Source organism: Typopeltis vanoorti, chromosome 9 (assembly GCF_054136105.1).
Source record: "Typopeltis vanoorti isolate ZY-2024b chromosome 9, IOZ_Tvanoo_1.0, whole genome shotgun sequence".
NCBI classification, from domain to species: domain Eukaryota; kingdom Metazoa; phylum Arthropoda; class Arachnida; order Uropygi; family Thelyphonidae; genus Typopeltis; species Typopeltis vanoorti.
Genome location: NC_143557.1, coordinates 23585015 through 23605473, shown reverse-complemented (window position 1 = coordinate 23605473; position 20459 = coordinate 23585015). Strand labels below are relative to the sequence as shown.

The 20459-nt window shown below is 36.1% G+C and overlaps 1 protein-coding gene across 1 annotated transcript in view; it reads right to left on the bottom strand.

The window, feature by feature from the left end:
* LOC150102924 (WD repeat domain phosphoinositide-interacting protein 2-like) overlaps nucleotides 1-20459 on the bottom strand; it is a 335111-nt gene that overhangs the window by 11544 nt on the left and 303108 nt on the right. Inside the window, exon 10 of the mRNA XM_090397385.1 lies at nucleotides 18082-18197. Coding sequence (XP_090253511.1) covers nucleotides 18082-18197 — 116 coding nt within the window. The remainder of the gene's footprint in view (nucleotides 1-18081; nucleotides 18198-20459) is intronic.

Below are 20459 nucleotides of genomic sequence, written 5' to 3'. Positions count from 1 at the left end.
GGAGTTCAAGTTCATCCAGTCCCGTTCCCGGGTCAGTGAGAAGTTTAGAGGTCACATGGGGTTCCACCCAGAAGTTGACGAAGTCCTGGAATCGAGAAGTACGATGATACGATGTACATTACGGCAGCATATTTTTGATAACATCTTGGGAAATGATTTCTAATCACCATTGGAGCCCTGCGTTCCAGATAGTAAATGCCAGGAAAGTGACGTGACTAAGATAAACGGTTTTAGAAGAAATTAAATGCTGAGTTTTCATGCCACCAAGATCACAATGCTCGTCAATATTAAGAAGAGATCTCACGAAATCCCAGAGATGATATCCAAGTGCAGCACTAAAGTCAGATGGTAATAGAAGGAAGTGATTTCAGGGATCATTCAGAAAAGACCCGACGTCTGTTCAAAGTAAGATCTTTTCTTTGTTTAGCTAGAAATAATAAGATTGTAACGTTGATTTAATTAAGGGACTTGTTTTATAGTGATACTTGAGGACCTTAGGCCTTATGCTGATATTTGAAGTATTTTGTTATATGTGAGAGAAGGTCTGGCTAAAATTTAAGGTGAAACATCGTGTATTTAATGTTATAGCTATTGCCTAAACCTGCAGAATGTTATGTAAAAATTGATCTGAGTATTACCAAGTTTAACGAAAGAAAATTATAGACACGTGGTCTTACTAGAATTGATTATGATAAGGAACTAAATTGTAAGTCATTAGTTGTGATTTGAAGCATAGAAGCTAATTTACATAGTACTTAAAATTGACCCATTGTACATTTCATTGATGTTAAATAAATTGTTTTCTTGTTTAAATAACTTGCCTGATTTCTATTTCCAATGCACTACTCATTAATTCGAATCTGTGGGCCTTAAGGTATATGTTGTCACTACTGCATAATAGAAAATTTAAGTTGCTAGATTTATTAGAATTAAGAGAGAAAAGTTCCGTGTGATTTACTGTGTGTTATTTTTCGGAGGAAGATTCAACTCCCACCCACGAATTTGGTGGCGCAGCTAGAAACTAAATAAATTTTCCAAATTCAGTTGAGAATAAACACCAGTGGGTCAGACAAAGAGATTGGCTCTGGCCTGAGGTGATTTCTTTGTTCTGTAAGTTTTGCACACGTGAGCTTTATATTATTTGCGGCCATAAGTCAGAAGTATAGTAAAGGTTAAGAATAAAGGTTTAAACGAGATAACTATAGTTTTTACAAAAGCGCAGAAGACAAGATATATTTGAAAATTTAATAACATATTTAAAATAACTACATTTAACAATACTCCAGGTCTTGAATTTTTTATCATCCAACAGAAATTCAATACGAAAATCAAATTTATAAAATTTGATTCTCATACCTAAATTTAATGAAATAAATAGAGCATAGAGAAATAATAAACATGTTTAATCTTTGCAATATTTCGTCTCTATTACAGACATCTTCAGGAATATGTTTTGGCTAATTTCTCTCTTATTCCATATAAATTTATTCCGTTGACTTCCTACCATACCAGCTTTGTCAATTCTGTTGTCTATTACCATATTTAATTTACCATCTTCACTAAAAATCATGCTAAAAATCATGAACCTATAGAATAAATAAAACTGAAATGTTTTATTTATTCTATAGGTTCTCCATTCATAATGCAGTTGATATTTTCAATGCTTCAGCCTATTTTCATTGTCTTTGTCTTGTTATTGCTGACCTTCATACCATATCTATTACAACAGTTATTCGATTTAGTCAAGAAATCTTGAATACTTGTAGTGGATTTATTTAGAAGTATGACATCATCCACATAAAGCGAAGAGCTGAGATTAACTTCTCCAATTTTGATATCAGGTTTAATACCACTTTCCTTCATAATGTGATCTGTATAGATAATGAATAACAGAGGGGATAATCTTTGTCTGACACTAGATTTAACATTAAACCATCTTCCTGTACTTCCTTCAATTCTAACTGCTGACTTACAACTCAAATACAACTGTAGCATTTTGAATAGCTTCTCTCTTGATACCTTGTCATGACTTTTCCAGATCTACAAAACTTAAATATAGATCTTTGTTATATTCCCATGATTTATCAACTATTGTCATAAAGTGAAAATTTGATCCTGATAGCCTCTATTTGGCCTGAATCCAGCTTCTTCTTCACCAAGTTTCTCTTCCACAATCCTTCTTAACCATTTCTCAAGTATACTGGCATAAATCTTACCAGGGACACTCAATAGAGAAATACCGCTGTAATTCTCACATTCAGTTTTATTCCCCTCTTATATATGGGTACTATGAGAGCTCCACTCCAATCATCTGGAATTCGTCTCTCTGTCCAGGCCTAATGAACTATGCAGTTCAGCCACTGTAAGACTTTTATACCTGAGCATTTCTGGTCAATTATCATCTACTCCAGCTGCCTTTCCACATTTCAGGCTTTTGATGGTTTTTTTCTACTTCAAGTATGGATAAGTATTTCTGATTGCATGCCTGTTGAGTGTGTTTTACCACTGTGCTATCACTGATTGTTTCATTTAGCAATTTTTTGAAGTAATTACTCCATACTTCAAGGATATCTTTTTCTCCAGTTTTCATGTCACCTTTATCATCTCTGATTACTTTTACAGCATTCTTTCCTCCATTTCTGAGCTTCTTCAACAACCTCCAGAATATCTTGCCACCTTCTTGATATTTGTTTTCTATTTTCTTACTAAAGTCTTCCCATGACTTTTGTTTATCTGGTTTTACACAGTGTTTAGATTTCTTACATTTGTCTCTGTATTCTCTAAGAGCACAAGCTGACTTATTTGCCAGGAACTTTTGATATACTTTTTTCTATTCCTTCACAGCCTCTTTAATTTCCCATGTCCACCATGGAGTTCTGATTTTTCTATCCTTGCAGATAACCTCACCACATGCCTCTATGGCTGAATCAATGTTTTCTTAAGAACTTGCCATTGAATCTACAAGGTTTGGTTCCTGTTCTCAAACTCTTTCATTTTTTTCTTCAATAATCTTTGTGTATTTTAGTCTACAGTTCACATCTGAGAGCTGTTTAACTTTTATTCGCTTTAAAACTTTCTTACATGTTATTCTTTTCAATATGAAATTCAATTTTATCCTGCTCAAGACTAAGTAGTGATCACTTCCAATTTCATATTCTCTGTACACTCTGGTGTCCTGCACCAGGGAGAAAACATCACTATCAACAATAACATAGTCAATGAGACTTTTCTTATTTCTTGCCTCTTCTCTCCATGTGAATTTGTGCACATTTTTATGTTGGAACATGGTGTTAGTAATAACCCGTCCATGTCCTGAGCAGAAATCCAACAGGTATTTTCCATTATTATTAGCTTTTCTCATTTCTCCAAATTTACCCAAAATATTTTTGTATGTCTGACAATCATTTCCTATTCTGCTATTTAGATCCCCAACAAGGATCAATTTTTAATTTTTCATTGTGTCAGTTGCTTTCTCTAAAGCAGGAGTGTCAAACTCAATTGGACCGCAAGCCATTTACCATAAAAGTGCCGCAAAAAAATGTTTGACTAAAAAAGCTGCACTAATTAAAATCGAAGGGAAGTGAAGAATGAGTATAAATAAACTGGAAAATTTATAATGAAGATTTTATTTATTCTAAGTCATTACAAGACAAAATAATAATATAATGATTACGACTCAAAAAAAAATAAAGAATATTTTTTATTATATTAATATTTACAATATATATAGCATTTAAACCAAATTAAACAGAAATTAAATTTTATTTGAACAAATCAAATATTTATATGAAGTATAAGGTCTCATTAATAATCATCACAAAAATTTACGGAGCCTCCTGTTTGAATTTTTTTGTTTATATTGAAATAAAATATTCCATTTTGGCAATGTAATGTCTATAATTTAGGGAATTTTTTAAATGTCAATGATAATATTTTGGGTTAAAAAAATATATACTTGCATAATATAATTATAGTAATTTAATTGTAGTATTTTATTTTTTTCCTAACACTTGACAACATTTATTGTTAACCAGCTTGTCAAAATGTGGACTCAAAGATTGAGAGCATACGACCTTCATTGTGGCAGAAAGATTGACGTTGATTAGCCTTAATCTGTGGACTGTTTTGTTACCTTTTATACATGAGAATAATTGTTCACATAAATAAGTGCTTCCAAAATAACATAAAATATTTGCTGCAAACATTTTTATTTCTGGATATTTTTGACCTAAATAAGTGTATATTTTCGGAACACCAACTTCTTGGTATTTCTCTTTAAGAATGGAATCATTTTGGAAATCAATAAGTTCCATTTGAATACAAATAGGAGCTTTTTCGAAATTAAAGGAAAAGGACCTGTAAAAAGCAAAAAAACTTCATTCTCCTTAAAATCTTTAAATTGTCTCTCAAATTCTTCTTTAATCTTTTCTAGGTTGAGAAAAGGTAAAACTTTGATTCATATTGTTCAATTGTCCACATACAGGAAAGAAATTTAGAATATTCTCTTTTAAAAGATTTTGAAACAAAACCAATTTACATGCCAGTGCATCATACATGTGTGTTATTAACTGATCTTTCCCCTGAAGTTAGACACCTAAATCATTCAAATGTCCTGCAATCAACTAAGAATGCTAGATCTTGTACCCATGTCTGATCATAAAAAAATGCAACATCATGATTTTTCATTTCTAGGAACAATTTTATCTCCTCTAAAAGTAGAAAATAAGCTTTATAGAACCTTATGACAAGATATCCAATGAATCTCTGTGTAATAAGGTAGCCCTTCAAATTCACCATCCAAGTCTTTAAAAGTCTCTCTGCAAACTGGCGGTGATTGAGGTCTCTGGATCGGATGAAGTTCACAGTATTTTTCACAGGCTTGAGTATGCTGCTCATTTCCAATACTTGGGAGCACAGGACCTGCTGATGAAATAATGCAGTGGAAAGATTGCAGTTTTGGAATGTCTGGATACATTTTCTTTAGTTTTGCTGCAAGTCTTGGTACAAAACCTTTATTTCTGTTTGTCATTGTGGAGCACCATCGGTTGTCACAACTACGAGCCTGTTCAGAGAAAGTTGGTATTTTTCCAAACTGCTCCACATGGCATCATGTCTTCCCCTGTAGTGGTTCCATGGATGGCAATTATTTCCAAGAACTCTTCATTAATATTCATATTGTCGTAGCAAGCCTGAAGAAACAGAGCAACTTGAGCCACATCATGAATATAAAAACTTTCATCAAGTGCAACTGAAAAGCATTGTACATTTGCGGATATATCTTGCAACTGGTCATGCAAATTATCTGCCATTTCGGTATTTCTTTCAATCACGGTATTTCTAGACAAAGAAATATCGCAAAATATTTGCACATTTTGGAACAGATGTTTTCGGCTGCTTTTTATCATACACTCCTTAACCAAGGAATCATCACTAAAAGGTTTGGAATGTTTTGCCAATAAATAGCTGATTTCATAACTTGCTCTCACTGCATTGATGCATTGTCTTTCATTTTTGAAAATACTTGTTGACTTTGAAGTGAATTCTTCATTCATTTTAATTTTTTTTCTCTGTTTACCCTCAAAGCATGAATATTGTTCTTTGGTGAACTAATTGTTTCATTACAAATAATGCACACAATTTTGTCCTTTGTTTCAGCACATAAGTAATTCAATTCCCATTTTTCTTGGGCATTTTCAAGAAATCTGAAATTTTCTCTCCTCATGAGCAATTTTCTTTTTCTTGTTGTCTTAGAAAGCGACATTGTCTGGGTGAATAAATATATTATTAATAACAATTTTTATAAAAAAATGTATTGATATAATTGCTGGTTGGCCGAGTGGTTAGCATATCTGCTCTCCAGCCAAAAGGCTGCAGGTTTGAATCCTGCCATGGATGTTTGCGATTGTCTGTGAAAATACTGGTGGAGGTTGGCATTGATATAGATGATGAAAGTAGTTGGTGAATGTAGTGGAGATGGAGAGTTGTGGTGTAGGTGCCCTCCCTCAATGAGTCTTTGGACTCCCTGGAGGTGTTATGTAATAATAATAATATACAAAACAATAGTTTAAGAAATTACACTACTTTGAGCCTAAAGTCCTACAAGAAGTGCCCTAATCTATGTTGTTGGGAGGGTGGCCTAAGAATTAAAAAAGTTTCCTAAATCTTGGGAAATTTAACATAAATATATTTATTTAGATTTGCACAGTTTTTTAAATCTGCTGCTGATTCTAAAAAGTCTCTCAAGTTTGTGTTTGCTATGATGAAGCATAATAGTTTTTTTTTTTTTTTTTTTTTTCATCTGATCCTGTGCAAAGTATCTAAGGCATGGTCAGCTAGACTTAACTGACCATAGTTGTGGCTGCAGATATATTTGTTATGTTCACCAAGGAGAATATTGGCAGATCTCCCAGTTTGATCATAAAATAAGTTGCAAGAACAACATATTTTATAAAAGTTGTACACAATGTAAACACCTGGAACAGAAAGGGAAGGAAGGAGATCCTTTGGAGAAGTGGTGTTACACCTGATATCTTGAGAATATAATATTCTCAGTTATCATGGTGTAACATGAAAAATAAATAACATAAATAAAAACCCCTGCATAAAAAGGATAATTTAATTAATAAAATATTCTTGCATCCAGTATAAATTGAGTAAAATGTAAAGGTCTATTGTTTAGTTAAGATAACAAAAGAAAAGAATGTATTAAGATGTATTATGACTAAACAAGGAATTTGTATTAAATAAGTAGCTAACTAAGAATTAATATAGTAATGCGATTAAGAATGAAAGAGTTAAGTGCATAAGTATAAAAGAATGAGTCATGAAATATGCTATGTAAGAGGCTACAGATTAAGCATTAAGTAGAATTCTGAGAAAAGATTTGAAAGGGGTTAAGATAGAGGCTAACAAGAGAAATAACGGAATATCGCTTAGGGCCTATACCCGGATAGAAACTTTGTTACGAGTTGCCGATCAAAATGACGTATGGCAGCAAAATGCTACCCAATTGGTAGACAGACGGAAAACAAGTAGGAGGCGGAAAAAGAAGTAAGAAAGGGCGCCGTTAGGGGGGCTTTTTTGAGAGAGTAGGCTCTTTTGGTTTTTGGAGAAGACGTTTAGATAGTCAAGGAGGCTTGAGGCCTTTTTGCCTTTTGCCAGAGGAGAAGAAACGTTTGGATAGTCGCGGTGGTTTTAGTTTGGTTTTCTAGTGGATTTCACGGTGTTCCTGAGTGGAGAGATATGGCTTATATCCTCATGCCACAACAAGGAATCGAAGATGAGCGGGAAAGCTATTCCCGTATTCCTATGTAGAAAGCGAAATATACCATAGAGTCATAGGAAGCTGTGAAAATATCGATGTCCTCGTTTCGGATAGTACAGCCGACCACGCAGATGTTTATATAGCCCTGAATTGCAAGAAGTTATGCAAGCAAGTTCGTTCAGTAGAAGGTAAAGGCCCGTAAGTGAAGCTAAAGAAAGGTATTGTGAATTTTGTCTTATGTTAACTAGAAGTTGTTTGTGATAGGTACCATTGTCATCATATGGAACTGTTAAAGGACTTTTTAGGGAGAAATTATAATAGGACTTTAGAATTTGATAGAGAGTGTTAAAAGTGCTAGCGTTGATAATGTGTGAATAATTAATTGTCCTAAGAATCTTGAGTGCCTACTATATTGTAAAAGGAAAGTTAATGACATAGTTGTGTGTTAATGAAGTAAATGGTTTTGTTAATATTGAGTTTGATTTGAGTAATCAAGTAGCCTGAGGAATTTGAATGCCTAGTGTGATGTGTAGAGAATTGGAATTGTCATAAATATGTGCTAGAGTAGTTAATGATTTTGTTAGTGTACTTGAAGTTGAATAATCTAATAGTGTGTGGTAATCTAATTTGTCCATGTTAAGTAAATTCATGTTTTGTATGAAATTTTGTGGCGGCATGATCGTAGTAACTTTTGTCGAATCATAGCCCAACTACTTGTATTAAGCTAATTTTAGTGTATAAGTAATTTAGTTGAGTATTTTGATATGTACCATGTTTAGAGAAATAATAAACCTTTTGTTTAATGATAAAAAAAGTTGTCTGATATTGCTAATCCAATGCACCGCTTAGAAACATTCGAGCCTAATCACGCGGGGAATTAATGTTAAGAAACGGGAAGTTTAAGGAATTAATGTTGAGTAACAAGAAATAGTGTCACGACTGCAATAGTTACACTTTCAGATATTTGAGTTCCTTTTCTCTGTTTATGTATAAAATATCTTAAACTAAATATCCCAAAGGGCGCAATTAAAATACAAATACTAGGGATACTATGGGGAACAATAACTCAGATATTAGTAGAAATTTTGGTGATGTCTTGAAAGTAGAAGTTAGAAGAATATAGACGAAGGCAATTTGTAAGACAAACAAAATTTGTAAGATAAAGACTAAAGATGATAAGATAGGGACATAACAGTGGGGCCAGCTTCAAATTAGGTTTTTGAAAGCAGTACAGAGATTATATTTCTTTGAAGTTCTGACTATTTTTTCTGAGGTGCCCTGGATACAGAGAGTACATTACTGTAGGCTGTATGCTGAGAGGGATGTGAGGAGATCAGAAGAACAGCTAATTTATTGACATTTAGGTATTCTAACCAGCGGACAGGAACCGCTGTCATGTGTGGATATGACCTGAGGGCACAGAGTTCTGACATACATCAGTTTACAGGCCGAAGTTAACCTTGTGAAAATGGCCAGTCCTCAGCAGAGTGCCAGCAGCATCGAACGATTTTTCCTCTTCCAACTACTAACCGTGCTCAGGCTTGCTTAACTTTTTGCTACCTCCAACCTGTTTTAGGCAGACTTCCCTTACAGCTGTGCTTTTTATTTGCTAGATGTTCCTGTTCGCCAGCAAAGGTTGGTCGATTGGTAGAGTCTCTGCTGGCGAACAGGAACATCTAGCAAATAAAAAGCACAGCTGTAAGGGAAGTCTGCCTAAAACAGAGGTTGGAGGTAGAGCCTTCAACCTCTGTTCTACCCAGTAGTCACACCATATCATTGGAGGTGGGAAGATGATGAGAAAGTTTATGCATGTTTCTACCTGTTTGGGTTGGTTTTCTGTAAACCAAGAAAGAAGGGGTGCCTGGAAGATATGTGATTAAAGTATATAGATAGGGCAGACTATTGTTATTTCTTTTTTCGACAGTGAATGGGATTCTGGTTGTTGAGAAAGAGGAAAAAGCATAATGTGCATCAGCCACATAGCCAAATAAAGAATACATCATCTTAGTGAAATAGAAGGTTTGAGAATGACAGTATCAAGGGCTTGTTTCTTCAAAATGCTCCATATAGAAATTGGCCACAGAAGGTACATCCACGGATGTACCTTCTGTCATATGTACAAATTTATAAGTATGGATGGCAAAATTAAAGAGATCAATAATGTTGGGGGGGGGGGGGCATTTCTCAATAAATTTAAAGTGTGTCAGAAAGGAGGTTATTTGTAAAGAAATAGGTGATATCAAAGTTCACAATGATATCATGATTATTTAAAATTACTTTTGGATTAAATATTTGAAATGAATGGAATCTTTTTCATAAGATGAAGTGTGGCTAATTACCAGAATTATAGATTTTGTTAACTGTTTGGCTAATTTAAAAGAGGGGGAGTTAGTAGCATCGGCTATAGAATGGAGAGATAACCAATATATCTGAGGTGGGGGGGGGGACTAAAAGGTTTGAGTGTGTTTTTTTAACTTCAGGAGGCCAAGAAGTGACATTTTTAGAACCCTTTGTAATTTTTTTTTCCGAGTAATGGCTGGATCGTAACTAGTGTTTTATAAGTAATGCAGTCTCTCAGTAGCACATTCATTATAATAATTATAATGAATGTGCTGCTGATTACAATTACTGATATTGAGGACAACAGTAGCATTACCTTTGCCAGCTCAAGTAATAATTATGTTGTTGCCCTTGTGGAATTTACATAGAGTGTTATTGGAAAGATTTATTTTGGGCGACAATGCTTGTGAAAGAATGTTAGCTATGTCAAGCTTGATGTTGTTGGCAATATTAGGATGCAAGTTACATACACTCCATTCTATATTTTCACATGATTTCTAAAGTAGGAAACTGATGAGATGCTATTGCAAAGGTGTGACCAAGACTAAGGAAGCTAATGGCTGTTTCAGTGAGTCTTCTGTTTGGCTAAGATATATTGCTGATATGCTCTCTATTTGGCTGCATGGCTCTCACACACACACATAGACTGTTTCCTTCTTCACTTCAACAGCCAGCACCCCAAATTCCTGTTAACTATGAAAAAGAAAATAACAATAGCCTACCTTTTCCAGATACTCTAATCACATCTATCTAATGGCATCCTTTCTTTCTCGGTTTACAGAAAATCCACCAACACAGATAGATACACAAACCTTCCCATCATTTCCCCTCATAACAATATGGGGTCATCAAAACCCTTGTCAGCAGAGCATCCAACCAATGGTTATAATGTCAAAAAACTTAAATTACCTGTTCCTCACATTCCTCTCAACACATAGAATATAGTAATGTTATTACTATTCCCTATATCAGGGAAAACCTCAGAAAACATAGCCAAAACTTTAAAGAAATATAATCTTTGCACTTTTCTCAAACTTCAGTTGAAGCTGGCCTCACTTCTCTACTCTCCTATGAATCTTCTTCCTTCCCTTTCTGTTTTAGGCATTTACCATGTTCTTGCAACTTATCATTTTATGGTCAGTCAGGTCTAGTTGACCATGCCTTGGATACCTTGCACAATATCAGATGGAAAAAAATATACTTCATCACAACAAAAAAAAAAAAAACTTGAAAGACTCTTTAGAATCAGCAATAGATTTAAAAAACAGCCTAATCTAACTAAATATGGCCATGTTGAACTTCCTAAGATTTGGGAAGCTTTATTTCCTAAGCCTCCTGCTGAACATCCAAGACTAGCCAACATCATCTATAGAGAGCACCCCCCTCTTAAGACTTTATGTTCAAAATTGGGATTGAGGGCACTAGAGTTGCCAGAGAATGTGGCGGGGCATTTGAGCTATACTGAAAAAAAGTGCTTTTTAAATCGGTGAATAGTCTGATTTCTGTCGAGATTTGTGCTATGTTGTTTTTCTGGAATACGAGTGTCCTTCAGTGGTTGTTTTTGAAGTTAGGTGTCGCTATATTGTGTATTTTGATTACTGAGAAGACGGGGTCGGAATCAGATGCATAACAGCAGAAGAGAAGATGAAGATAACATAAGTTTTCATTATTTAGTTTTATTTTATTTATATTTAGTATACTTAAATGTTTTGTTTGTATTGTTTGTACTTTTACTTATATAGTTATACTCCCTTATACTTATTTAGCATTTAGTTGTAATAGTTCCTTGACACTATTTTGAGTAATAGAGGTTTGGTGTAGTGGTGGAGACAGTTGTTTAGCAGGTGTCCTCCCGTGATGAGTCTTCAAACTCCTAGAGGTGTCATGAATAATAATAATAATAATAATGTCAGCAGTAGCGGTTAAAATTGCAAATGGCGTATCACCAAGTTCTCTCCCATTTAAGGACTCCATTTTGCGTGATATCATACGGGATTTTGTAGCATGCGGGACTTGCGGAATGTATGGATCCTGGCGGTTGTATATGTGGCAGGTGAGAGAGGAGGGGAAATACATATATGTGCAAAATGCAGGCAATGGGAGGAACTTGGTGATTTTTAGAGATGACTATAACTGATCTCATTGAGTCAGAGGCAGGGGATTCTCCATGTAGAGAGATGAGTGGTATGAGAGAGGGCGAGAATGGTGAGAGAAATATTATTATTATTTTATTATTACATGACACCTCCAGGGAGTCCACAGACTCATTGAGGGAGGGTACCTACTCTTCAACTCTCCATCTACACCATTCAATCCACCACCCACAACTATACCAATGCCATCTACTGCCAACCACCAGCCCTAGTATTTTCACAGATTATCACAAATATCCATGCCCAAGGTGGGATTCGAACCCGCAGCCTTTTGGCTGGGGAGTGGATACGCTAACCACTCGGCCAACCAGGCCAGCTTAAAATATGAATAAAATAATGAGTGGGGAGTATGGAAAGGTTGAAGGATTGTGAAGTTTTCGGAGATGGTCTCAATTGGAAGATGAATGGCAAATAAGAGTGGCTGACTTGCAGAAAAAGGGAGAAAGATGAGCTGAAAGAGCAGGTGGAATGTCTAGGGAATGCGATGAGAAGTGTGAAAGATGAGATTAGGCAAATGAAAGAGACGAATGCAAGACGAATCAAGAGTAGGAGTGAGAGGGAGAGTTATGGGAATGGTAGAAGAGGAGAGAATAGGAACAATAGAAGATAGGGAATGAGAGAGAGTTATGGGAATGATAGAAGAGGAGAGAATAGGAACAGTAGATGAGGGAATGAGAGAGAGTTATGAGAATGGTAGAAAGAGGAGAGAATAGTAACAGTAGATGAGGGAATGAGAGAGTTATGAGAATGGTAGAAAGAGGAGAGAATAGCAACAGTAGAAAAGAAGGAATGAGAGAGAGTTATGTGAATGATAGAAGAGGAGAGAATAGGATAAGTGGAAGAGAGGGAATGAGAGAGAGATATGGGAATGATAGAAGAGGAGAGAATGGAAACAGTAGGAGAAAGGGAGTAAGAAGAATGCGAGGGAGCACTGGAACTAGGGATAGAGTGATGTCAGGAAGGCAGATAAGTAAGGGAACACAGAGAGAAAGTGTTAGAGGAGAAAGAGTGAGGGATGCATGTGAGCAATAGAAGAACAGAGTGGTAAGAGGTGTAATGTATGGAAACTCAATGATCCATGGCGTTCAAGATAGGATGCATGAGAAGTGTTTGCCTGGAGGAACAATAGAAAGTCGCTATAGCAATTAAGAGGGGTGAAAGGGTGGATGAAATGATTGTGATGGTAGGAACAAATGACTTGAGAGGTAATGTAAATTGGGCAGCAAGAGATATGAGATTCTTGCGTGTTGCCTAGGTATGATATTGACTAGCTGAGCAGAAGAGCAGTAATAGTGAATAACATAATAGCTAGAATGTGTCAGAAAAGAGGATTGGAATATGTGGATGCTTGGAGGGTGTTTGAGGACAGAAAGGAATTGTATGCAAGAGACTGCTTGCATTTGAATGAGGAAGGACATAGGCATCTGGAGAGATTGCTGTTCTGAACAAGTCGGTGTGTCAGTGTGCAGGGAAACTAGAATGCCCAGGGTGGATAGTAAGCAGGGGTGGCCTCTTGTGGGAATGGATGCGTAGGAGAAGGGAAATGACATCAGGTAATGCTGATACCAGTGGAGTCTAGAGGGGATAATGCTGGGTATAGAAACAGTGGCATTTTTATGCTTTATACTAATGCCAGGAGCATCTGGAATAAAGGAGAGGAAATGGTGGCACTGATAGCATCAGCCTGGCCAAAGATTATTGGGATCACTGAGACGTGGTTGACAGAAGAGGATATAATAACAGGAATAGAAGTAGCGGGGTACAGCATTTTTTGACAGGATAGGAAGGGAAAGCATGGTGGTGGAGTACTGCTTATGATAAGTGACGACTTATAGCCTCTAAGAGGGGAGACTTTGGAAGGCAGTGACACTAATGATTTTGAAAGCATATGGTGTGAGGTAGAGGTGGGCAAGACAGGATATTTAGTGGGGTGTTGCTACAAACCAAGGAGCACAGAGGGTGGAGAGCAGGATATTTTATGCAGCTTGGCAAGTGGAAAAACAATGATTTGTTATGGGAGATTTTAACTACAGCAGTATAAATTGGGGAGAGGAAGATGCATATAGCAAAAAAGGGAATGGAATTTCTAGAATTCTTGAGGGTCAAATGTCTTAGGCAACAAGTAATAAAGGAAATAAAAGGTTCAAGAGTTTTGGATTTGGTCATAGCGTCAGAAGAGTTGACAATAACTGAGATAACATCTTTTCCACCAGTTGGAGAGAGTGACCATGTGGTTTTGACTTGGAAGATGAATAGACATGCAGGAGTATCAAAGAGACAGGAACGTATGTGGAATTATTAGGCAGGTGATTATAATAGTGTTAGACATCAACTTGGGGAAGTTTCATGGAGGGAGGAATTGGAAGGCTGGGATATCATTAGTGGTTGGGAAAATGTGAAGGAATATTCATTAGCAGCAATAGTAAGCTGTACTTATTCCACAAGTGAAGAAGAGGACACAATTTGAAGTAAAGTGGATGACAAACAATATTAAACAGGAACATTAGTGAGGGACAATATACTGTATTGGGCAGATGAGCGCAATGTTATCTGTGAGAGTCAACATGGATTTGTGAAGGGGCGCTTGTTTTAGTAATATTCTAGCCTTTTATAATAAAGTTACAAGAGCAGTAGATGAGGGAAAGGCATATACTTCCATTTTCTTGGATTTAGTGAAGGCATTTGACAGCCTGCCACATAATAAGCTGATATTTAAGTTGCAGCACATGGGTTTGGATGTCAGCTTGGTCAACTGTATTCAGGATTGTCTGTCCAATAGGTATCAGGGAGTTGTGTATGGTGGGACAGTTTCAAGGAGGCAGAGGTTACAAGTGGGGTCCCACAGGGCTCAGTACTGGGACCTATATTGTTTAACCTTTATATCAGTGACATTGTCAGTGGATTGCAGGGGGATATTCAGTTGTTTGTGGATGATGTGAAGCTAGGAAGGGTTATTAGTAATAGTGCAGATGTGGTAGCCATGCAAGAGGATATGAATAAGCTAGACATCTGGGCAAATGAATGGGGGTATCAGTTTAATGCAGCAAAACGTAAGGTCTTGAGGTTTGGGATACATCAAGGGCACACTGCATACTCTATTGGAGGAGCGCTACTGGAGGAAGTAGGCGAGACAAGAGATCTACGGTTGATGATTGGTATAAACCCGAAATTTAGGGGACATATTGCAAAGGTTGTGAAGATAATACAGAGGATTGCGGCAATAATGAGAAGGACGCTAACCTGCAGAGATAAAAGAGTTATCATTCCGTTTTATAAGACCCTCATCAGACCACACTTAGAATATTGTCCTCAAATTTGGTCCCCAGAATTTGAAGGGGATAAATTATCTGTGGAAAGGGTACAAAGGCAGATAACAAAGATGGTTTTAGGACTGTACAATGTTATTTATGAGGATCAGCTGAGGGAATGTGGACTGCAGAGTTTGGTGGATAGAAGGAGAGGTGATATGATTGAGACTTTTAAACTGTTGAAAGGTGGTTACATGGTTGACACTGGGGAGTTCTTTCGCTTGGTTGAACATTGTGAAGGAGTGATGACAAGCGGCCATCCCTGGAAGTTAAGAAAGGAAATGGTGAGCAAGAGGGTGAGGAGTGGTTTCTTTGCATGGAGGGTGGTTGAACCATGGAATGCATTGCTTGATAGAGTGGTGAGAGCGAGAATGGTCAATGAGTTTAAGGAGTGGTACGAAAGACTTTGTTTCCTAGGAGGGACCTCCCACGATGAGTCTTGATCGACTATGTTTCCTAGGAAACCTCCCGCATTGAATCTTTTGACTCCATGGAGGCCTGAATAATAATAATAAAATATTGTAATTTCTTCCACCTATTGTTTTGTGTGTGTAATTTTAATATTATATTCCTGAGATGTCTCTGTGATAGAGATGAAATATCAAAACGATTAAACCTGTTTAATTATTTCTTTGCTCTCTTTATTCCATTAAATTTAAGTATGAGCATAAACTAGCACCAAACTTAAATGCATTTTAATAGATATGACTACAGAGCAGAGAATAAAGTAACATGAAAAAGGGATGGGTAAAAAGGTCTAGTTCTGGAAATTTTAAGAAGGTTTCCTCCCATGGTGGAGACCATGGTGAACAATTATTATTGTTGTCTTGATCCCCATCAAGTTACAAGACTCATAATGGGAGGTCAATGCTATCCAATAAAAAATCTATTGTACCACTCCTTGAACTCATCCACCATTTGCACTTTCACCACCCTTTCAGACAATGCATTCCATGCTCCTACCCATGTCCATGCAAAAAAAAACAATACATCATATCAGTGTGGCTGGAATAAGAAGTTAATGAGGAATACTGCTTCAAGTAGCTGAACAGAAAATAAACATATGTGTCTGTGTGTGTGTGTTTATGTTTGATGCAATGGATTTAATCGGCTATATGACATGATTGAAGAAATTTAATGACTAGAAGCCAAGAGATACCAAATAGAAAAAAAAGTTATTATTTGAATGCACAATTAGTTTTGTCTTCTTCAATCATTAATCATGTTAAACATTAATCCACCTGCTCATTGTAGTGAAGATAGGATTGATGTAAAAGGCTTTATATCTACCGTATATCAACTCTGTTTCACCAGAGTCAGCTAAAATTCTCACAAAATTTAAAATCCGCACTTCTTTTGCTCCTCTATCCAAACTCTGTTCCTTATTTGGTACACCTAACCAAAACATGACAACCTAAAGTATCCCAGAGTTTACTATTTTGGCATATCTGTAATGTGCCCTATTTTGGTCATACAGAGAAATCCAGAGTTGCATGTGAGAGACATCACATATGACAGAACTAAAGCCAGCAAACTATCTAATCACATTTTTAATTCTGCTCACTTTAACAATTAAGATTCCATCACTCATTCAGTGATCTGGAACAAATCAGAAAGCAATTTTAGATGCTATGATGAGTTTGAAAGAAGAATTGTGGAATCAACAGAAATTATCCTCAATCGGTTCCATCTTAATACTAACTTACCTGATTGTCACTCGTGCCCATGTGAACATGTCCAACAATACTATGACATCCAGAATGCCTTCCAATGTCATCAATATGTTTGCAACTTAATTTATGTTGCTCTCTTGTAACGTATAACTGTTTCATTTTATGTACCTGACAAAGTTTCTAAGAAGATGAAACTAGTTGCACATTCAAATAATTTTTTTTTTCTATTTTGGTATCTCTTGGCTTCTAGTCATTAAATTTCTTCCATTAATATATATATATATATATATATATATATATATATATATTGAAATTCAAGATAGGTACCAGCAGAATTCAAACTGACTGATAAACCTGTCCTGACTTCATCCAGTAATCTGGAACACTAACTTGCCAGAAGTCAGGGCAGGTTTTATCAGTCAGATAAACTAGCAATGTTGTGGTATACTGTGGTGAAATGTCATGTAGTTTGTGTCTCTTTGTATAAATGTGTACTCCAGATGATGACCTTAATATGAAGGTTGAATTATTATTCTATTATGGCAACAGCCCCCATGAATTTTCCACGATGAAAGTATCATATCTGACTTTATGATTCCCCTCTCCTCTCATGATAAATATTTTGACTCTATGAATGTTTAGAGTTGATAATAATAAAAGCATCCATTATATTATGAACAAGTTTAAAATACAAATACAGTATCCAGAGTTAGGATTTTTTTTTTTATAGTCTTCACCAGTTTCATACAGAAATAAAATTATATTTATTTATGAAGGTATTTCATAGAAATAGTGAAAGGGTACAGGGGATTGGTTAACTAAGGTGGATAGATATTTCAATGAGACCTGTGACAGTATAAATTACAGAAATGCACTAGCAGAGAGTGTTGTGAGGACTATAATGTAAGATGATTTTAAAATGTAATATGAAAGGTTATTATACAGGAGTACAAATGAGTATATATGAAAAGGTATTATACAGAAGAAAAACTAAACTAAATTGGATAGAACATGTAAACCAAATGGGCAACATCTGATATCCTAAACAATTAATATATCATGAACCAATTGGGAAAAGAAGGCCGGATAGACTTAAAAAAGGATATTAGATTAAAAATGAAACCAGAACAGGTCACAAGAACTATATCCGTATTTAGCATTATGATGATGATGCAAAAGGTATTGCAATATTTAGTGTTAACCTCCTATGAGAAGTCAAAAGATTCCATAAAGGTAGGTAATAAGGATGGTAATTTGATTACACTGTGTGTGTGTCTGATAAAATTTAAAATAAACAGCTCAACCAATGAAAGCTAAAAATAATAATTTCAATATAATTTTACCTGTGTAGCCAGCCATTTTTCCTTGCATAATACATTCTGATTTTTCTATTATATCATTATAATTACACATATTGCCTTGAGAGATTTTCTTCTGGAATTCTTCAGAGCCATCCAATCTATTAAATGTTCAAAGTGATTTATGTTCTTACAAATGATATTGCTGAATAGTTTTGTAGCTATTTAAATTCCGCCTAAAATTAATCACATAACTGTAATTCAAGTTTGGCTAAAGTTTGGGATTAAAAAAGTTAACTGATGGTTGAAAATCATTAAGAGTTGATAGAAAAGAGTATATAGTAAAACTATACAGCTCCAAAGCTCAATGCAAGAAACATATAAAAGAGGTATCCATCTTTACAGTCACGTGATAACAAGTAATCTCCCAGGTCAATTTGAGAGCTTAGCCTACCTAGCATATTGCAATTACTCTCAGAAAGTACCTTTTCATTATGCAAATATTTCTGATAGGAGAAAATGGATACTTCCATGTGGATCAATCTAAAAGATATCACTTTTATTAAAAAGTGACATATTTTTTATATAAATTTTGTATGGATGTTGTCTATAATGTGTGACTGTGTGTGTGTGTGTGTGTGTGTGCGTGTGTGTGTGTGTGTGTGTGCGTGCGTGTGTGTGTGTGTGTGTGTGCGTGTGTGTGTGTGTGTGTGTGTGTCTGGAAAGAAATTGTGTGAGGATCAAACAGCTATGGTGCCCATCTTAATAAGATGTAGGACCTCTTTTTTCTGCAATGAACTTGCAAGCCTATGGGGAATACTTTCCAGAAACATAAGATAATTATCAATGGGAATTTTGGACCATTATTCCTGTAGACATGTGATGAGGTCCTGAACTGTTGTTTGTGTGTGTGGGTGGGGACATCCCTTGATCTCATGAAACACTCCAGTTGGATGAGATTATTATTATTATTATTATTATTACCCCAGGACCTCATGGAGTCAAAGACTCATCTGGGAGGTCCTTTTATCACACACACATCTCATCATATTGTGTCTTAAACACATTCAAACTGCTTGCAGACACCACACTCTCAGGCAAGGCATTCCAATCATTCACAACTGCACGAAAAAACCTGCCTCTCACTCCCCTACTCACACCTTCTTTATACAGTTTCCAGGGATGACCTCTGGTTCTCCCCTGATCTCCCACTATTCTCTATAGAACTTCTCCACCATTGATCTTATAACAACCCCTTACCAACTTATATGTCTCTATCATATCTCCCCTCTTCCTCCTCTCCACCAGACTCTGCAAATTACATCTTCTCAATCTTTCCTCATACTCAACATTCCAGAGGTCAGAAACTACCTTAGCCAAAGTAGCCTTTGGACCCTTTCCAACATCTCTTCATCCTTATGAAAACTCGGTGACCAAATCTGGGCACAATAGTCCATGTGTGGCCTTATACAATGGAACAAGAATCTCCCTACTTCTATACGTCAGTGTGCTCTGCATCATTCTCAGAAGCCTTTGGTTGTCTTCACAATTTTGGCAATGTGTCCCCTAAATTTTAGATCCTTATCCACTATCATCCCCAGATCTCTTATTTCCTCTACCTCCAACAATATATTCTCACCAAGCATAAATTCTGCATCCCATCTTTGTTTTCCAAATTTTAAAACCTTACATTTTGCAACATTGAACTCACATCCCCATTTCCGTACCCAATCACTCAATTTATTCAAGTCTTCTTGCAAGGCCACAACATCTTCACTACTCTTTATAGTTCGTCCCAACTTTGCATCATCTGCAAATCAAAAGTTCATGTCCATAGATGTTCAGTAGGATAGAGATCAGTGCTTTGTGGAGGCCAATCAAGTGTGGTTCATGTCCACAAACCACACAGTGCACTGTCTTGCTGAAAAAGACAATGGCCAGTTACATAGAAATGCCACAAAGCAGTTTGTGGAGTTCAATGTTCATGGTACCACAAACAGAAATCTGAGGCCAAACTAAGAAATACATGTAGCATGATTAATGCTCCATCATACAGCTTTCCAAGCTTCATGTCCCACTGTAAATGCTCTTTTGCACTCTGAAGATAATGCTACATGTTGGTTTGGGTAATGTGGGGTTTGCATATTGTAGTCCCACTATGGAAACTCATTATGAGCTTTGGTTCTGAATGTTTTTGTGTACATTTGTATTCCAGTCGATGTACCAAAATCCACATTCAACATGTCAGCCAATGAATAGCAGTTTTTATATTATCCTTCGTAGCACCATACAGTCATATTCAGTGAGTGTGGTGAGTTGTCCACTATGAGTAGCACTGGCGGTGGACTCCCTGCACTTCCTCTCAGAATGGCATCCTCCTTATCCCAATTTGTCAACAATTTGCTGAAGAGACGCATGTAATA